Source organism: Gavia stellata, chromosome 26, assembly GCF_030936135.1.
Source record: "Gavia stellata isolate bGavSte3 chromosome 26, bGavSte3.hap2, whole genome shotgun sequence".
Lineage (NCBI taxonomy): Eukaryota > Metazoa > Chordata > Aves > Gaviiformes > Gaviidae > Gavia > Gavia stellata.
The window spans coordinates 7,121,031-7,140,357 of NC_082619.1; the positions used below are offsets into that span (position 1 = coordinate 7,121,031).

General features: G+C 46.2%; 1 protein-coding gene across 1 annotated transcript in view; it reads right to left on the reverse strand.

Moving 5' to 3' along the window:
- The window catches only part of FLI1 (Fli-1 proto-oncogene, ETS transcription factor), an 88,952-nt gene extending 69,833 nt beyond the window's left edge, over window positions 1–19,119 (reverse strand). Inside the window, exons 1-2 of the mRNA XM_059829803.1 lie at window positions 19,098–19,119; window positions 16,945–17,026 (exon numbers count right to left, since the gene is read on the reverse strand). Of these exons, the coding sequence (XP_059685786.1) occupies window positions 16,945–16,983 (39 nt within the window). The 5' untranslated portion in view covers window positions 16,984–17,026; window positions 19,098–19,119. The remainder of the gene's footprint in view (window positions 1–16,944; window positions 17,027–19,097) is intronic.
- Between the last annotated feature and the right edge of the window lie 208 nt (window positions 19,120–19,327).

Here is a 19,327-nt window from a genome sequence, read left to right on the forward strand (position 1 = left end):
TACATGCCAGTGCCACATATGCATTTTGCACTCACGTTCACATGTGCATGAGAGCACATGAGAGGCACAGACACTGGAAATAGAACCGTTGTTCAATTCAGAACAAAAGATCTAAAGAGAATTTTACATTTGGGGGAAAGTTGGCTTCAAACCAAGCTATAGAGCTAAGTTTAATGTATTAAACCCGTTTTTTCTAGGCAAGCCATGCACACATTCCTGCACGCTCTAGTACTAACACCATGTTTCTGCAGCATTAGGTGTTTAGCAAACCCACAAATATCTGAAAATCTGAAGTTAAGGCTCTCTTGGCTCCTTTAATTTTCCTGCTTGTGCATGTTTGCACTGGGATGGGACATAAGGTCTTTCTTTAAGTGGTCCAGTAAACTCAAGCGGAATGAGAAACTTTCATTTTTCAAAGGCAGCTTATGGGGTGCTGTAAAAGAACTTCACACGCTGATGTTTTACGGGGAGAAAAAGAATGGGAGATGCTCCGGTTATACATTCATAAGTTCTAGGCCTGATCCTTCTGAGAAGATGTGAACTGAAATCAAGAGGAAAGCCTTCTGTAAGACCAGGAAGGAGAGACCTGAAAAAAATAAACTCTGTTTCCTGCAAAAATTGCTATAAATGCCCTCCCCCCAGCACATCTCACCTTATCAGCATGTCATCTAAGACCTCACTTCGAGGTGCAGCCTTACCCTTTGCTTCTTTTGATTTCTCTCCCTTTCTCATAATACTCCAATGAATATTCTTACACACCAAGACTCCCAGCAAAACTCTCCTTAGAAGAAATGCTGCAAGGAATGACAGAAGCCAGGCCTCCCCCACTTCTTACAGCAGGAGTATCACAAAATTAAAATAAATAACTAAAATAAAAGCACAAAATCCTGAAGACATGCATGCTACTACTTCAAGTGACCACATCCTGGCAGGGTAAAATCCACAGTGGTAGAGAAAAACTATACAAGGCTCTCAGCACCTCTTTAAAGCCTCTGAGTGAAACCCCAAGGGCCTAAAATCTAAGCAGTTGGTGCTGTTTTGTTGTGTATTAGGTTTGCTTCAGACTAATCTTCCTTCCCATAGCAGGAACAATTCTGCTACAGAGCAGCAGAGCTACTCAGTTTACCAGCTCTGAAATAACTTTCCCAGTGTTTTACTCGCGTAGCAAACAGGAGTTAGTACTGAACACCTCGAGTCAACAGCACCCAGCACTACAGCGTGATTGTAAGTTCCTACTATGGCAAAAGGTGTGCATTTGCATATAGATCTTGGAGGGAAAATGAAGTAGCATTATAAAAATATCCCAATTACAAAACATTTGTAACAGGTTCTTGCTGTTATATATTAGAAATCCATTATGCAATACAAATGTCACCTGAATAGGGACTAGGGTATCAGGGAATATCATCGCTTATGCCTTGGAAATTTCAGATGGTTTTGTTCAAAATCGCTTTTGAAGGACAGCAACGTGGAAAGTCTCCAGTAAGCAAACACCTTTGTGATTATTTTTTTTCCCCAGATTAAGAGTCTTGCCCTAGGAGTCAATGCCTTTTTGCCAGGAAAGGCCACCTCTGAAGGGCCAAAGCCAGGGCAACTTAGAATTGGCAAAACAGATATTTAAATTTGCTCAGAAAGGAACCATGTTCTTAGTTTGAGATCTTGATGGCCAAGTTTCAGGATGAGAGCGAACGCCTACAGTTCACAAATGACAAGCAACAGTGCTTGCAATAGAAACCCTACCCCACCCTTTGCTATAGCAACACCAACATACAAGTTGTCTTCTTGTGGAAGGAGACAAGTATGGTTGTCATCTACTTGAGTAAGACAAAATTTTCATTGAATGTCCTTCAGATGGTCTCTCTCTTATGTCTAGAACATAAGGATAAACACGTTCTCACAGAATTAAGGCAGCAGTTACACAAAATGTGCTTTTTTTATTAATAGTCAGGCTTTGGCAAGTGTATTTACTTTAATTATTGTCTACATGTAAAGTGGAACTGAAACAATTAGACCAGTTTGAAACCATACCATTTGTTATTGTGAGGAAGTCCATCCATGGGCATCTTGCTGAGATTACCTGTACCCTTTTTTGATTTAATTTGAGGCAATAAAAACCAAACACCCCAAACACAATGTCAATTAAGTCAAAGCAGGATGTTAACCCAAAGAAGATGTGATTTGAAGTATCTGGAGGTATACAATAAAAATGTTATCGACTATTTAAAATTAGTGCATACATAAGCTATCATCAGTTTCACTGGCTCCCGATCATCTTCTGTAAGTGTTGTTCACAGAATATGAACTGAATATGGAAACGAACTAATAAAGATAAAGATTTGCTGCACTTCTTTCTCCATAAAAGACCCTAGAGCATTGCTCTAGAGGTCACTTTTCAAGCCAGCCAGTCCACCTCCCATGTCAGGTATTAAACAGTTTATTTGAAGAATGCAGCAAAAACTGCCTCCCACTGCCTCAGTAAGTAAGTGATCTAATTCCCTTCAAGATAAATAATAATTTATGCAGAAAGAAAGATGCATTCTAGACCCAGTGCATTGGCTCAGCAATATCACATGTGACATAAGTCAATGCATGATGGGGAAAGATGATTTACAGTCCTGAGCTGATCCCATAATGTATGTTTATACGCATGGCATTCCCTGAGCTTTGGGTTAAAAAACTCGGAAAACAACTTCAATACACATTTGCACACAATGTCCACAAAGGGTCCAAAGGTAGCCCAGGATCATCCTGACCACATCTATTCTCTCACCACACTCTGTTTCCCCAGGAGCATGCAATTGTGAGCCCTCAGGACAGCTCAAGGCTACAGCAGATTTACCTCTTTACTGCAAAGTTACCCTGCAGTTGGGCAGGTTTGCAGTTAAATTATTTCATGTAGGCAAAACCAGCTGTCAGAGAGTCTGTTGTCGAAAGTCTTTCTGAATGGCATAAAAAGATTAAGAGGAACGTACAGGCCCAATATTGGGGATTGCGGGGTGAAGGGAGAGATTTTTATAATAGACCGGACTCAGACACCTTCTGCGTCTGTCAAGTGTGCAGTTAAAAGTCTTTGGCTCAATTAAAACAACTAGTCCATGGAATAGTTTTGCATAGACTTGAAAATTACAGTCACTTGTATTGCTTAAATTGAAGACAGTCACCTGGAATGCGTAGCCCTCTCCTGTATCTATTCTGTGCTGCATAGCACTTCTACACAGACAAGTGTATTTCTGAGTTTACTGAGGGAAGCGCTTCTTAACCACGCTGGTACACAGATTTCATCTGGTCCCTCACCATGTTCTTGCTCTAGATAATGAAAGAGCCTTTTTCCGTGTTTTTCTTGCTCTCTAGTCACTTACATGAATCTTCCTGCCCTATTATTTCCCAACCCAACCGCACAGCTTTGAGAGAAATCAATGCGTACAACTTACAGGAGAGCAGACCTAAGGATACGATTGCTTTTAAATTGCTTTCCTCTGGATACAGTACAGGTTTGCTTTACTATGTCCTAGAATTTAGAAAATTTACCCTGAAGCGCAAGTTATATATAGAGCTCAGCACACTAGAAACATTTAAGCATCTCAAGCCACATCCTCTCCCATTGCCCTTCACCTGAGACAAGGTGGCCTAACCCCTTCCTTTTAGCGGTAAACTGCAGCAGATCTGTCAATGTGTGGCTCTGATATTCCTTGGGAACCCCCTCTTTTTCTCCCCTGTAAGAAAATGTGCAAGAAATCTCAGATAATCCTGAGGGCAATACAGGAGCACTGATCTAAGTGCACAGTACAGAAAAGGGGTAAATTATAGGAGGCAAACAGGACATGGGGACCTGCAGCAACTTGATGGTGATCCTGGAATTGCTCAGTAAAGGAACCCAAGAGGAGACTCCGGTGTATCTGGATCCTATCTCTCTTAGCTCAAACAGCCAAATTATTTCTGGACTACAAGTGAAGCAGGACAATATAAGACAAGGCTGCAGAGCAGCCAGCGGGCAGATCCAGGAGCCAGGGCAGTGACCTGGGATGCGGCTGAGTTCCTCCTTTCGCCACAGCCTCCCCAGCGTGACTGTAGGCCTAGCTGCTAAGTGTCACAGTTCCTCATCTCCAAACCAGGGGGGCTGGGGGGGGGGGGGGGGGTAGCAATAATACTTTGCATCACGGGGTGACTGGGGAGAGGAGGAGCTCCCTGTAGGCACCATGAGCTACGTGGGTCATGGGAACACTTCAGCACCTTTCAGAGGATGGTGCGGGGGGCTCGTGACCCGTGCAGAAAAGCAAATCCATGTGTGCACCACAGCAAAAGTACAGATGGGAAATTTCTGCACTTCCACGGCACAATATTTAGGGGTCCACAAATCAAAGAAGGTTGTGGTGCACTAAATGTATCCTGATTGAGGCCCGGGTTACTTTTGCTACAGATCTGAGGAGGTGAGGGGGGAAACATGTCTTATTCCTGCCATACTTCCCAAATTTTGTGCTTTCAATGCTCCTGCTTTCTCTCCTCCTTTCTGACATTCACCCTTTCATTCCCTCTTTCTTTCCTCTTTTCATTTTCTCTTCCTGCTCATCTCCTTCCCTCCCCCTTCTTTTGAGACCCTTCCAAACAGTGCACTTGTCACAAGCTGCAATCTAAGGGAGAAAGTTTCAGTTCCTGCCAGTTTGCAGCTTCTTTCTCCCCAGGTCAGCAAAAAAGAAAAAAAAAAAAGAAAAAAAAAAAAAACCTTTTAAAGAAGAGATCAACACCCCACCCAGGCGATAGGCATCTTTCGAAATCCTCCAACCCAAACACACCCACAGCGTCTCTCGCTTCAAGGCTCTTCTGTTCGAGCTGCTTCTGTACTATAGCGCTCCCTCAAGAAGAGCCCGTAAGAATTGCATAAGGCTCCCCCAAAGCGAGAAATCCAACCCTGTGCTGCCTAGGCTCTGAGAAACAGTGCGAGCCACCTCAAGGGGCTGGGGAAAGGCTTGGTTTATCTTTGCAGAGGCTGAAGGACCAGCCGGTTGGATGGGGGAAAGGAGGGGGAACCACTCTCCAAGTCCCAGCAGCGTCCTCGGTTGCTCAAGGCCACCAGAGGTTGGTTATGTTCGTGGTTTTTTGCCACACTCTTTGCTTCCCCTTCCCCCTGCCTCGCCCCAAGCTAGGGTGATGTTTCTCCTCCAAACCGCCCCGTCCCTCGCTTTCTCCCCCAAAAAAACTGCTGGAGGAAACGCACGGGGTGACCACCAGAACCAGCAGTGCATTTCAAGCAGGGCCGGGCGAGGAAATCAGAGCCAGGGGCACACATCTGGGGCCAGCTCGGAGCCCCTCTCGCCCCTGCCGCCTCCGAGCTCCGCTCGCCGCCGGCCCGAGCCGCCCCCCCGCCCGCTCTCCCCGGCGCCTCGCAGCCCCGGGCGGCGCAGAGCCCCGGGGGCAGGAGCTGTCACTGCCTTTCCGCCGCAGCCCGCCGAGCCGGGCAGGTCCCCGGGGCCCCTCCTCGGCCTCCCTCCGCCGGGCAGGAAGGCGACTGGCCCCGCAGCGCCCCGTCAAGCGGGCTGCGAGCGGGTCGGCCGGCTCCCTGCCGGCTGCGAAGCCCCCCGGGCACCGGGGAGGGGAAGGGGAGAGCCCCGACAGGCTGCGGCGGCGGCGGCGGAGGAGGAGGAGGAGGAGAGACCGGCCGCTCCGGGGCGGAGGGACGGAGCCGGACCCCAGCCCCCGCGCCCCTTCCCAGTGCCCCCCCGGCTGAAGGGGTCCCCCAGCCCCTCCTGCCCCCCTTACCTTAATAGTGCCGTCCATCTAGAATAACTTCCAGCCGGTACCAGCAATATTCCACACATTGACCCGGTTTAGCCTGCAACCGAAGCCTCCTGAAGTTTTTTATCCTTCTCTCTCTTTTCGCTTTTCTCCCTGCCCTTCCAGCGGTTTTGCTTTTCTCTCTGTATCCCCTCTCCTCCTCTCTCCCTCCCTCCCTCTCTCTCTCTCCGTCTCTCTCTTTTTTTAACTTTGGTTGTTGCAGCAGAGCGAAAAAGAGACAGTTAACCGGATGAAACGTTTTTTTCTGCTAATTTTGGGAAGTGAAGTCACTCGAGGAGGAAACTTTCGTCTCTCCACTGGTCCTGCCTTCTTGATGAAAATATATATATTTTACATACAGGATATTTGCTCCATTTAGATAAGAAGGGGCAGAACAATAGCTACCTCTGCCAGCTCTTGTTTGTCGCTAGGGCAGCCGGTCCAAGGCAGACCTTGCCTTGCACCCAGCCCGTGCTAGCGAGCGCCGTGTGTCATCCCACAGTTTAGTTTAACATGTTTTTTGCAATTTTTTTTTTTTTCTTTTGGCTGGAGCGGCTTTAGCCTGACTCACTGAATTTCCGTCTCTTCCCACAGATTTTTTTATTAATGCGTTTTCCAGTCACAGGGAAAAATTAAGGGGAGAAAACCGTAAATACAATTCGGTCGTGGCAGGCAGACAGAAATTATTAAAAGTCTGGCGATTAAAAGGTATTTAAAACATACTTCGGCCCCTCTCCTTCACGCCTCCCAGCAAGGAGCATGAGACGAGGGTCCAGTCCCTGCCAGAAATGAGCGGTAAGTGCAATAATGCAAGACAAACGACCCCAGCAATTAAACACAGGCTGGAAATGGGGCTGCAGGAAAGCGGAGGCTCTTTTCCACTTTCACCCCTTCCCCTCACCCCCAGTCATCCCGAGGGTTGGGATATCGGGCTCCGAATCAGGGATACTGAGGTGGATGGAAGTTCATCCATTTCACCTCCTCTCAGAGTGCAAGTTTCTCGCTAAGCTGTTAAAACCCCACTCGGAGGGGAGGGGGGAACCAAAACACCTCATAAGCTAAAAATGACAAAAAATTACAATAACTGTCAGATCAGCTGCATTTTCCCTTCCCGGATGCCGTGTCAGAACGGGCACTGCAAAAACCCACCCACCAGCCTTTAAATCTCACTTTAGACCTGGCGAGCCCCTGACGTGCCATTCTCTCTTTCATTCAAACGGGAGCGGTCACCAGAAAAGAAACGCGCTTTCCTTTTTCCGGGAAAGGCTGAAACCCTCCGAAGGACCCGAGGAAAGGAGACAATACCCGCCTGTCCAGCTCACCCGCTTCCCCCCCACCCCCCCAGCAAAAATAACAAGCAGCTAGCAGCGGAACACATCATGCAACACTCTGGGCGTCCTTTATTCCCCACTTCTGCAAACTGCTGCAGCCCGAGGAAAAGAGCAGAGGGTGGAATAAAAGGAGGGTGAAGCCAAGAAAGAAAAGTGTCAAGGCAGGAAGACACTCCTGCACGTCAGATCTCTCGGTGGAGAGGATTACCTTGTCCAGTGCCAGTTGTGTCCAGTCTTTTTGTTTCCCCCTGTCTTTAGTCCAACCACGGGGAGGGGAGGGGGGGGAATCAAAATTATATCCAACGTTATTCTGCACCCGCCCCTTCCAAAAGGGAAATGCAATAATGCCACTAGTGTTTCTACTCGGCTGCGGCAGAGGTGCCTTATTAATACTTTATTTCTCCAAGACCGAAGCTGGCAGGAGAGAGCTGTAGATCCCCCTCGCCCCTCCCTCCCCTCCCGCCCCCCTCCTCCGAAATTAGCCTCATCAATTCAGCTACAAGTTTGTAGTTCAGATGCAGACACGGGGCTGAACGTGACCAGACCTGGAGGTTTGGGCTTGCTGCTTGCCAGCGATTGAGGCCGTCTGCAGCCAGGAGGTGAAGCGGGGAGCGGAGGGGGGGGGGGCAGAGGGGACAGCCCGACCGCCTTCCCTCTCCCCCCACCCCCGTCCTCCCGTCTGCTTTACAATCCAGGGGTCTGCGCTGGGGTCCCCGGAGAGCAACACATCTGGATGCTGCTAGCGGGGTCAGGTCCCCCCTTGCCTAGGGCCACAAGAACTGGAGTTCAATTAAAAGAAATCACGGTTAACCCTTTGCTTTCCTCATTATTCTTTCTTTTTCCCTGCCCTCTCTTCCCCCCCCCCCCCCCCCCGCCCCCGGCAAATATTCTCTTCTCCACTCCCCCTTCAGCGTTACCACATGGCAGGCTGCAGCAACCAGAAAAGCAAGAGGTTAAAGGGAAGAGTGAAACGCATCCTTTCAAAACCCAAATGGTTTCCTCTCTAGACAACACTCTCTACCAGCCCCGAAAAACAACGGGGGTGGGGGGTGAGGGAGAGGACAGGCTGAGGATCGTAACCGCGAAAGGAAGGGGGAAAAAAAATACCCTGGAAGGAGCCTCTGTCATCCACGGACCTCACAGAGCATTTTGGTTTTAGGCTGCGTGACCGACAGGTCCTGGGCGGGCTGGCGGTGGGGGAGAGCCGGGGAGCTGGGAGAGGCAGGGAGAAACCACCTGAAAACCTGCCCAGCTTTTGGGAGAGGAGCCCAACATTTGCAAAACAGCCTTTCCCCAGCTCCGGGCTGAAGCGACAAACAAGTCCGGCACCCGCAGCGGATCCCCAAAGGGTCCCAAAGGCTGGAAGATGTCAAAGAAACCCCCCCTCCATCCCACCTAGAGATATTTTAACAGCTCAGCTCTGCATTTTATTGCCAGACGGGCACCGTGACCCCCAGGGGCTTATTTTGCATGTCTGAGGATGACTCGAAAATAAGCTCGGTCGGGTCACTTGTTAGCTCGGGTCCGTCGGGGATGCTCCCGGCTTTACCTCTTGTGTTTGGTCTAAAATAAGATTTGCAAAAAGTCCGAGAGATAAGGTAATGAGCGAAGTTGTTAAACATTATAACAGACAAGCCGAACAATCTACTCTTTTCCTCCCAAATAGTGTAACAATAGACCCTTTGCTTCATCTTTTCTTTTTTCTCTCCCCCCCTAAAAAAAAAACCACCAAACACAACAGCCTTGAAGTTATCTCAAACTTTTTGGAAAAGGCTGGAATATTCATAAACTCCGTGCGCCAAGCTCTGAATCATCCTAGGTGATTGTTCAACGACTTTGGGTATTTAACTGTTTGAGAGGAAGGGAGCAAAGACAGGCAGGGGAAAGCAAAGCCACCGCCGGGCACGGTGCTCATCAATGTGTGCAACTTCCAGGCTGATGCTCGACTTTCGGATGCATATGTATATACAGTAAAGGAATTGTGATCTGTTTAATGTGGTTACCACCAGACATCTGGAAAACCATTTGATCTTGGCAACCACGGAAGATTTCAAATGCTTACACTGGGACAGGCTGGTAGAAATCGGTCACTCCCCAATTATTATTATTTTTTTTCACTCCGCTTATGAATGAAACGAAATTCTCGACCCAAGTTTTTAATTAGTTTGATGTTTATCTCAAGCGCCTGGCATGTCCCCATCTCCTCTCCTGGTCCTTATAATGGATTACACCGACGGCAGCCTCACACAGAGGAGGCGAAAACGCCGTTTTGGGTGTGATCCGATTGAAATTAAGAAGGACACGCTGGGGGGGGGGGGGGGGGGGAGGGGGGGGCGGGGGGCGGTGGAATTTGGCCCAGGACTATTTCCAGTATCAAAGGAGTTAACCCCTCGGTGTAGTTCAATGCCAGTCCTTGGCGGGACTGCATAACCTCCAAGATATGGATTTTCTGTCTCTAATTCACGCGGGATTAGTGGTCATCACTTCATAATTAAAACCGTCTAGTTATTCTATAAGAATAAACATAATGAAAACCTTCCCGGGCCTCAGTTGCAGGTTAGAAATATTCTTTAGGGAGGATGGGAGAGGGGTTTGGCTTATTTCACCCTCTCTCGCCCGAACAGCATCAGCTGAGCTCTCGTCAACCTCCAGCCTGGGACTGTCGCTTTCGACTAGCACGGTAAATAGGGGAGGGGACCCCAGAAACCAACGGCCACGCCTTGACTTTGTCGCTAGAAAGTAGCTCATTTCCCACTAACTGTGACAAAGTGTCCTCTTTTTTTTAACTAGCTTTCTCTATACATGTATTTACATACCTTGCCCAGTGTATATATGATATATACATAAAACTTCCTATATAGACTATCCCCTGTAAACGTATTTACAATATTTACCATCATTCTTTGCCCGGAGCTGTATTTGCAGAAGGCCGGGGTCTATTCTGCTCCAGTCTTTACTAGAGGGAAAATCTCCACCAACTTCAGTGAATGTTTAAAATTTCCGGGTCTGAGTTTCCTCTGGCACCGACTCGGTTGCAGAATGAAAAACGCAACGTGTTTTGTTTATTTTCTAAACCCACATTCTTACAAGCAAAAAGCCCAAACTACAGCCCTGGGATTTGATCTCCAGAAACGAATCCCAGTTCTAAACTAAACTAATTGGGCAAACCTCTGCTTTTCAGCTACAGCAATAAAAAGGAATCAGTAGAGTTTTCCAGCCCCACAACTGAAGGATCGGGACCCTCCTACCTCTTGGTCTACAGGAACAGCCCATGGGATTTGGGAACTTGAAGCCGGAAAGTTATTCACTGCTAATCGGTACTAAATAAAACATAATGTCTTAAAAGTGGTGTGGAGAAGATGCAGTAGCTTTGAAGCCGCACCGCAATTAGGCGAAGAGTGGGGTAAGCAGTGTCCTGGCTAGTTTTATTTGAGCTCCATGTCCCAATAAAACAGCCCCCGCCCTCCCTTCCTCCCCCATCCCGCAATTATTGAAAAGCTAAGGCACAAAAAAACAAAAATACTGAAGGCCAAAAAAACAGACTGCAGTGCACTAGCTCCAAACGTCTGGCCCCTCGCTTGAGGCCATAATTAATTTGAGATTTATTTTTATTGGAGAACCCAGTCTCGTCTGACCTTAGCCAAACAAGACTTCAGCTAGACCCTTGATGCGCTTGAATGGAACAGAATATTTCTCTCTAACTTCTCTTCAGGCGTCCGTGCCTGCTTTGAATTTGTTCCCTCAGACTTCATATATTTGGAGATTTGCAGGAAAGATTTAAAGCATTTTTCCCCCTTAGCATTCACTTTCTTTTTCTTCCCTTTTTGCTCCCCTTCAACTCCACACCTCCTCTCTTTCTAAACACAGGGCTGGGAGAGCATAGGAGAGGCTGGAATACAAAATTCCCTGGATCCAGCGTATTGAGGGGGGGAGTTTTTCTGTAAATGGTGAAAGAATGGAGCCATTAGAAGGTCGCAGAGTTGGGGAGGGGGGGTGGCTGCTTGAATGTTGCTGTCTGAAGGCGGGAGTCACTGTAAAAGCTTGTCCCTTGTGCCCGAGCGCCTGGTTTATTTTAGAAAGCTCCACCATGCTATGTTTCCAGGAGAGAACGTTTCTCCCACCTTCTCCACCTAAATTCAAACCGTGTCTTGAAGGTAAAGGGGGGGGGAAGAAACAATGTCAGCCCTTCCCCACGCAGTGCTGAGGTTGAGCACGGGAGAAAGTCAGCGGGATCCGCTGGACACCGGGAAGTGGAAGGGGATTTTTCTATTGAAAATAGAGAGGTAGGTGCAAACAAGAACTAAATCCTTAAGCACCAAGTTGTCATAAGGCATTAATCAGCGACTTGCTAAAGTCTAACAACTTTGCAGCGTTTCTGGCTCAAGAAATGAGCGTCAAAAAAAGGAGAACGGTTCTGTGTATATGTAGATCAATCATCACGAAGTGTGAGAATGACGTAAGAGCTCAGGGCAGCTTCTGCCCACTCTACCTCTGCCGACAAAGCTACTGCAATTCCCACCTTCTCTGGAGGTGCCTGGTCCCGTCCTCCCGAGCCCGGCTGGGAGGAACTTGAATTCTGTGGGCCACCAGGAATTGGAAAAAAAAAAAAAAAAAAAAAGAAAAAAAAAAAAAAAGAGAGAAGGCAGAAAAGGATAATGCGCTAGAGGATGCTCTCAGTAGGAATAATACTACCTGAACTGGGGAAAAACCAGCCCATGAAGGCTTTGCTTTTCCCTTTTCTGCCAGGCTAAGGCTCTCTAGCTGTTCCGAAGAGCGTGGGGCGGGTTTGGCTGCTCCCCACAGCCGCATTCCCAGCACTCGCCCGTCCCCGAGCACCTGCGGGCTGACCCGTGCCCAGGTCCCTCTGCAGCGCCTTCCCTCGGGTGATTCATCAGGCACCATCTCCGCTGCGAGATTGCTGGTGTAAAAAAAAAAAAATGAAATAACGGGATCTTCTTTCCTTGCAACCTGTCCCCGAGCAGCCTCTGGCTGCTACTGTTCAGCGGGGTAGATAACATGTCCGTGTCAGGGTTTGTCAGTAGCCTTCGTATTGCCCTCTGCAAAGAAAATCTCACTGTTTTGTCCTTTAAAAAAAATTAAAAACCCTCTCTCTCTAGGGCTTCTGTAAACTTTCCAGGCAGAGTGAAAGCAAGAACAAACCAAATATTGTTTCCAGCCACCCAGACGATTTTGCCTCTATGAATATGCTTCTTTGTACGGTACCACAAACGTTATGGCTGCATGAAATCCATTTTTAAAGGGAGAAGTCGCTTTAAAGCTTGCACGGTGGTTCCTCCCCGGAGGAAAGTCCATCTTCCTGCCCGTTCAAAGGTCCGGGCTGGAGACCCTTTTCCGCACAAGCTCACAAAGGGGAGCAGGCAGTTGCTTTGCGGCTGTTCCCCAAGACTGCCCCGAGCGGGGGTGGGAGCGGGGAGCGAGCACGCTGCCTGCCCCAGGAGCTCCGGCTCTGCGCGGGTCCAAGGCGTCCCAGCGCGCTACCTGAGCGGCTTCGGGGGAGCTGCCCGAAAGATCCCCCCTCGGGAGACTATTTGAAACATCATCCGCAGGCACGGCAGAGGAGAGGAGGGGAAAAGCAGGGGTGACGCCGGGACACCGGCTCCTGTGTGATGGGGAGCATTGCCGCCCTCTCCTTGACTTCTCCTGCACAGGCCGAGGGACTTTACCCAGGGGGTCTTGCCTCAAGCTGGCAGGGCTGGGACCTGGAAGAGGGGCTCCAGGAGGAGGGAGGGTCACCCCGGCCCCGGGAGGGTCACCCCGGCCCCGGGAGGGTCAGGAGCTGTGTTTACAAGCTGGGGAACCGAAAGCAGAAGCAATGACTTTCTCTGTGTGAGGAGGGGAGCGATACAAGAGGAGATAAACATTTGGATGTTGCCGAAGGGCATAAGAAAAGCGCGGGTGAATAACACACCCCCAAAATTATTCTTGTACCGCCTTTACAGACATATTAAACCACAAACTGGCAGTGCAGAAGGGGAGCGAAGGCTGCTGTGGCCTGGAGTAGCTTGTGGCAATGGTAATAATTAAAAATTCAGTATTCAGAGGTCATGTTGCTTTGCTTATAGCCCTAATTCTTTCCATACCCCTGCAGTCAGGATTCCAGTGCTGTCTTTTAAAATTTAATTTCCCAATTATATTACATGTTTCATTCTCTAAAGTCAAATACTCATGTTTAGATGAGATTAGCACCCTCTGATACACTGTAAATCATTAAGTACTTGCAGATCAGTAAGTCCCATAATAGTATAAGGAACAGAAATACTTTATCAGTTATGTAGAATCAATCAGTAAGGATCAAAATTATTTTTTATATTTATGATTTCCTACCCCTCTATCACGTTAAGGCCTGAATGAAAAGTCCGTACAAGAAAGAAGAATGGGTAGTCCTGTCATGAGGTTATATAGGATCTTTTAACGCTGCTTTGGCTATAGATCCATACATCCTATGTGGTTGTGATGTAAATCAAGGTTACACGAGGGAGAAGCTGAACTTTGCCAGTATGACTCAACATAAACCATCCTTCTTAAAACAAACCATTTAAAAAAATTAAATCCTCATCCTCTTCCTCCTCCAGCTACCTAGTCCCACCCCTCCCTTTTGCACTTTGAAAGCCATGGCAAGAAAACCAGTGTGGCTGGAAGGTGGTCATAGGCTATTTTGTACCCCAGGGGTACGACAGCGAATTTGTTCCTCCTGGCAGCTCCTGCGGAACAGCCTGCCAGCAACCCCCTCTCAGTTACCACGTATAGAGATGAGGCATTTTTCTGTACAAGGTACAGAATAAACAAAGTTTATATACATGATGCATTTGTTGAAGAGGATTTACAGAAGGCATTGATCCCAATCTTGCTTTTTCTGCTGTGTAATGGGGGTAGCGTACACATCATCAGCTGAGATCCCACAAAAGTAATAAGTAAAATACTTCTCCCTCCCACAAGACAAGCGAGTAAGTTCTTCTGGAGAAGGAATGACATGAAAGAAAATAAGAAAAAAAAAAATACCTTGAAAGAGAAAGGAATTAGAACTCAGCCTCCTGCTTTTCAAACTTCTTGCTCACCACAACTTGGGAGTTCCTCAAAGATTGGTGTGGGGAAGCAGGAAAGAGAAGGCAGGTGCTGCCTAAACCTGAACAGCACCTTGTTCTTACACAGCACTTTCCTCCGCACTATAAAGATGGAGAAATGGAGGAACAGAGAGTTGAAGTGTCCTGCTCAGGAGCACCAAGCCCACCCCAGCAGGGCTTGGATTCGTACCCATGTTTCCCAACTTATCTGCCTAGATTATTAGTCAATCCCACCTCTTCTACGAATAAACCAGTCACTCTCAGAATCTCTGTGTTGGCCCTGGATGCATTCGAGTCGGCAGAAACTGTCACCAAACTCAGAGGGGCCAGAGATTGACCTAATCTCTGTGTTTAAGGCTCTGATTCTCCTGGATTTAAGCATGTTCCTACTTCTAAGAGCAGCCTCACTGATCTGAAGGAGCTACCCAAGTACTTTTTTGCACCACTGGTACTGAGCTGCCCAACTTAAGAGTCAATGGGAGATATTTCCTTTATCTTCAGAGGACTTTGGATCAGTCCTAAGAGACTTCTGCCAAAACCCTGGTGAGTTTTTTAAGCACAGGAACAAGCCATTTCCCCAATGACATTGGTGTGAATGAAGCTTTACAGACAAAATACCAAAGACAAGGTCCTTGCCCAAAATAACGGCAGCTGATGATGAAGGGTTGCAATAAAAGGCAGAGAGTTCAGCATCACACAGCTCACTTATCCCTCCACTGCTGAAATACTGGATGTAAGTCCAGCCTGAGGAGTTCTTCCCAGTGGATAAAACACATACTTATGTGAACAGAACTTTGTCCAAGCACTTTGCCCGCAGGATTGTACTTAATGAGAAAGCTATCCCGACACAGTTACGGACAGACTCACTCAATCCTGCTGGAATGTTAAATTATTTAGGCCTGGATCTTGGTTCCACTTAATTCAAAAGGAATTTTGCTACTAACTGGAGCGGCAGCTGGATCTAGCCTCACAACAAAAGGCAATGATACCATAATATAGGATGTCAAAGGACCTTCATCTCTTCATTGTAAACAGAACACATCTCAGATCATTTCTCACATACAGAAACTCCAAAGAGAAATGAATGCTAAAGCAGGGCACAGACTGTGTAACATGTTTCTTTACTTGAACTTTGAGTGAATTTGCTTTCATAAGACTTGAATTTCATTTGTTCCACAGAGTTTCTATTCTTCCAGAATCTGGCCCAAAGCTATATGAATTTAGTATGCAAAATTAAATCACTGACATTCCCTGAAATGTTGAGCTACGAGTGTGATTTTGGGGTATATCAACTGAATGTGGAATCTTGACCATTCCCAGTCAGATTTGCCCTAGAAACCCGGTCCAGAGAGCTGCACAGGTTCACCCAATCAGGGAATACAAGTAATGCCACGTGACCTGGGAGTCATCCCACCAAGCTTGCATTTCAAATACTAATAGTCCTAACAAACTGCCCACAAAATGAGCTGTAGCCTAGGGATTATATACAGAAATCATTCAGTGAATCATTTCCAATAATGGGTATGTACATGAAAATCACAATTGGCACATGGATCATTGGCTGAGGGGAAAAAAAAAAGGGATGAAATTCCTGTGATAAATTATTCATTACAAATTATCCACCCAGCTCTAGTTAACACCCTTCTGTGTTTCTTCAGCCTGGGAGAGATGAGGCTTGTGTTTTAGATTTCCCTAAGTGCTGTTGCATGCAGGGTTTGCCTTAAACGTGTAACCCAGATGTCCCAGGCTTGGTTTATTTACATTCTTGGGAACTGTTGTGGAAAAAAACCTATATGATGTCAAATATAATATAGTACTCAACTGAGTTATAAAGGGACAAGGCTGTGCCAACCCTTCTTTGGTATTTGTTTTAATCTTATGAAAGAGGCAGAAGTGGTCCATCAAAATACATTTTAAGATCCTTTTTTTTTTTTTTTTTTTTTTTTTTTTTTACTTAAGAAGATATACAAACAACTCTTCAGAATGCAAGATCTGGTATTAGCCATTACCAATAAAACCAACTGACGTAAGTTTGCCTACTGAATTGTATGGAAACATTGCTCAAAGAAAATCATAAGTAACACTGTGAAAGAAATCCCAGTATTATATAGCGTTGCCCGGTGTGACTATCCATTTCTTCAGTAACTGAAAGAGATGTTTTGGTTTAACTCATTAAATATTTTCCCCCCTCTAAATCCATTTTGAAATGTACCTTTCAAAAAACATAACTTCACATATCATCTTGCATATTGAATTCAGTAGTTGGCGCAGCAGAGAAGTAGAGCGATATTAAATGAAATTTAGCTCTGGTTCAAGACTAAATGGTATCTAGGAAATCAGAAAATTGGGAGCCAATTTAAGAAACCACTATGATACAACACTGGTAGCCCACCACCACTATCATATTAGTTTCAGAGCAACAAACCACTACTACAATGTAATTCAGGACACCCTCACTAGAATACTAGTTATAGTATAACCCACCAAACCAAGCATCAATGCATTATAAAAGGCAAGACCACTTGAACGTATTGTTGGCCCCTGAGGATACAACTTTCAACTCAACCCTGCGTATTTCCAGAATGATAACTGTGATACTTGAGATTCTAACCCCTCTCCCACCAAAGGTAGAGGGATTTTTTTTTTCCCCTGCTAAATTTAGTGAGAATGGGAACGAGATTTTCAGCTAATACAAATGACTGTGAATTTTTGAGGATTGTAATTTTTGACATTACCTGTTTAAAGATGCTGTCATGTCTTACCTTGACGTAAGACGAAGTGTCTGGTACAGTCTGAAACATCCTTGCTTGTTTAATAGATATATTTAAAGGTCCTAAAATTGACCTGAAATAATAATAAAAAAATCACATATATGTATATAGAAGAGTAAAGAAACAAAGCATTGTTTAAAAAGTAAGATTAGTAATAAAATTTTAAAAAGAGAAGTGATCAATCATTTAAGTATATCCTTTAAAGAAGGGACACAGAAAAGCGTCCACCACTGTAACTAAAAGTCAAGTAATAGGTAAGACTTCATAAAGCAGGGTTTTATTTCTGTATTTTAACAACAGTTTGGTTTTGCTTTTGGATTCCACTCTCCCCCCTCCTGCAAAAGAGCCTTCTTCATTTTTGACCAGAGCAGAGGGAAATGTTTGACATTTGATTAACTGAATTTCTTAGCCAACAATTAAAAGCCAGCTGAAATACTCATGTTTTCATGTCGAGACTAGTTAACCCTATTGACTTGTAGCCAAGGGTTTCACTTGGCTAAATGAAGGGCAGTTGCCTTTCGTGACTCATTGAAACCATTCCGAGCTATTAGCCTGCCGGCCTCTAGTGATTTAAAGAACCTTTCTCACCGATAATAATTAAATAATGAATAAATAAAAAAATAGCGAGCGGAAGCATCATTCCAAACAGCAATAAAACACCCCAGGGTTGTCAATCTCAGCCCTTCTATTTCGGATAGCGCCGTTGCTCAGTCAAAGGTAGCGGTGCTTTATCTCAGGTTTGCATCAACGCAGTGCATCTGTTTTTCTGTACTTCTAAGACCTGACGATCTCCTGATGAACAGGGTTTTTTGCCTCCCCCCCAGGTCATCATTACAGAGATGAACAACGATCGTGAAAAATGTAACTGTGTGTGGGAAAATAAATCCACAGTCACTAGAATTATTATTTTTTTTTACTATTTTTTCTACCCGTTCTTCTCAGGATCTTTAGTCCCCTTGGAAAGCGCCAGAAAACGATTAGCTTACTGTAATTAGTGCATCGTTAAGAAGCACGAGCCCCCCCGCCCCGCCCTTAGCATGCGGCTACTAAGTGCCTGCTATTCTGACGGTCCCGTTTTCCCGGAGTGGGAAGGGAGAAGTCAGGAATTCACCCAGAATTTACTACAAAACAATTATACTACAGAATCAGGAATATGCATAAAGAGTTGCGCACAAGCGGACGAGACTCCTGGGATGGTGTTTTTTGGTTTTTTTTTTTTTTTTTTTTTTTTTTTTTGCAAGCTCTTCAGGAAAAGCTGTGGGGTCCTAACTTTTGCAGCTGGCTCAGTTTGCCCAGATCTAATACAACCCAGACGCCGCTGGTTAATCACGAAATAGCCTTCGTTTGATTAATGAAGAAGCCCGCGCCGCGCTGGAGCTGTCTGCTCCCTGAGCCGCCACCCTAAGGTGCCACCCCGCCGGGGAAAGCCCCGGTGATGGGGTCCGCACCCGCGCTCAGCGCCCTTCCTCGCCCCCAGCAATGGCAGAGCGCCGGGGGAACACCTCCGTGCCCCCAAAACCAGCGCCACTGGCTTGCCTCGAAACATCTGCTGATTTAAAAAAAAAAAAAAAATAGAGAAAGAAAGAAAAAAAAAAACCCACAGCCCAACAACTCTGGAAAAGAAAGTTCGCTATCTGCACGTAACCCCCCCCACCCCTTTTATTGATTTTTAAAGCATTTATTACGCGGCCAGCTGGCACAGAAGGGCAACCGATTATAAAATCGACAATGTGTTTCTGATAAGTACAATTCTTTTTTCTGTCGTCCTCCCTCCTAACACATTCCAGTTTCTTTTGCTTCTGAACTTGCAACGGGGTGGGGGTAGACAGGGTTGAGGGACAAGGTAATTTTGCTTAGCCAGTAAATTTTCTAGGGTCAAGGATTCACATATCGTTTTCGCCTGCTCCCCTCTTTACCCCTGATTAGAGCTCCCCCCCTACCCCCGATTACCTCCCTCTTATAATTACGCATGTTCATATAAATAAATACATCTGCATATTTGGAGCCAGTCTTAAGAAATCTGCTGTGGATTATTTATCAATCGCATTGCCCTGCCAGCATCAGTCGCAATATAAAAGGGCCTCTTAAACTACTTTTAGATTCGCTTCTTGCTTATTCTTGTTACTATTATTTAAATGACTCACCTTTTATACCCTTTCCCCTCAACCAGTGGCAGACCAGTTTGTAAAGATCCAGGTTGAGACCAAAAATAAAGCTCCCCACCAGTTCTGGATTACTACCCTGCCGCTGCAGTTTTGCAAAGAGGAGAGATTAAACTTGTTAGATCCAAAGCAGCGCTGAAGTTAAAATTCCCAGCCCATCCAGACAGGCTGCATCAACCAGGCATTTCCTCAGGGGGCTTCTGTAGTGCTCG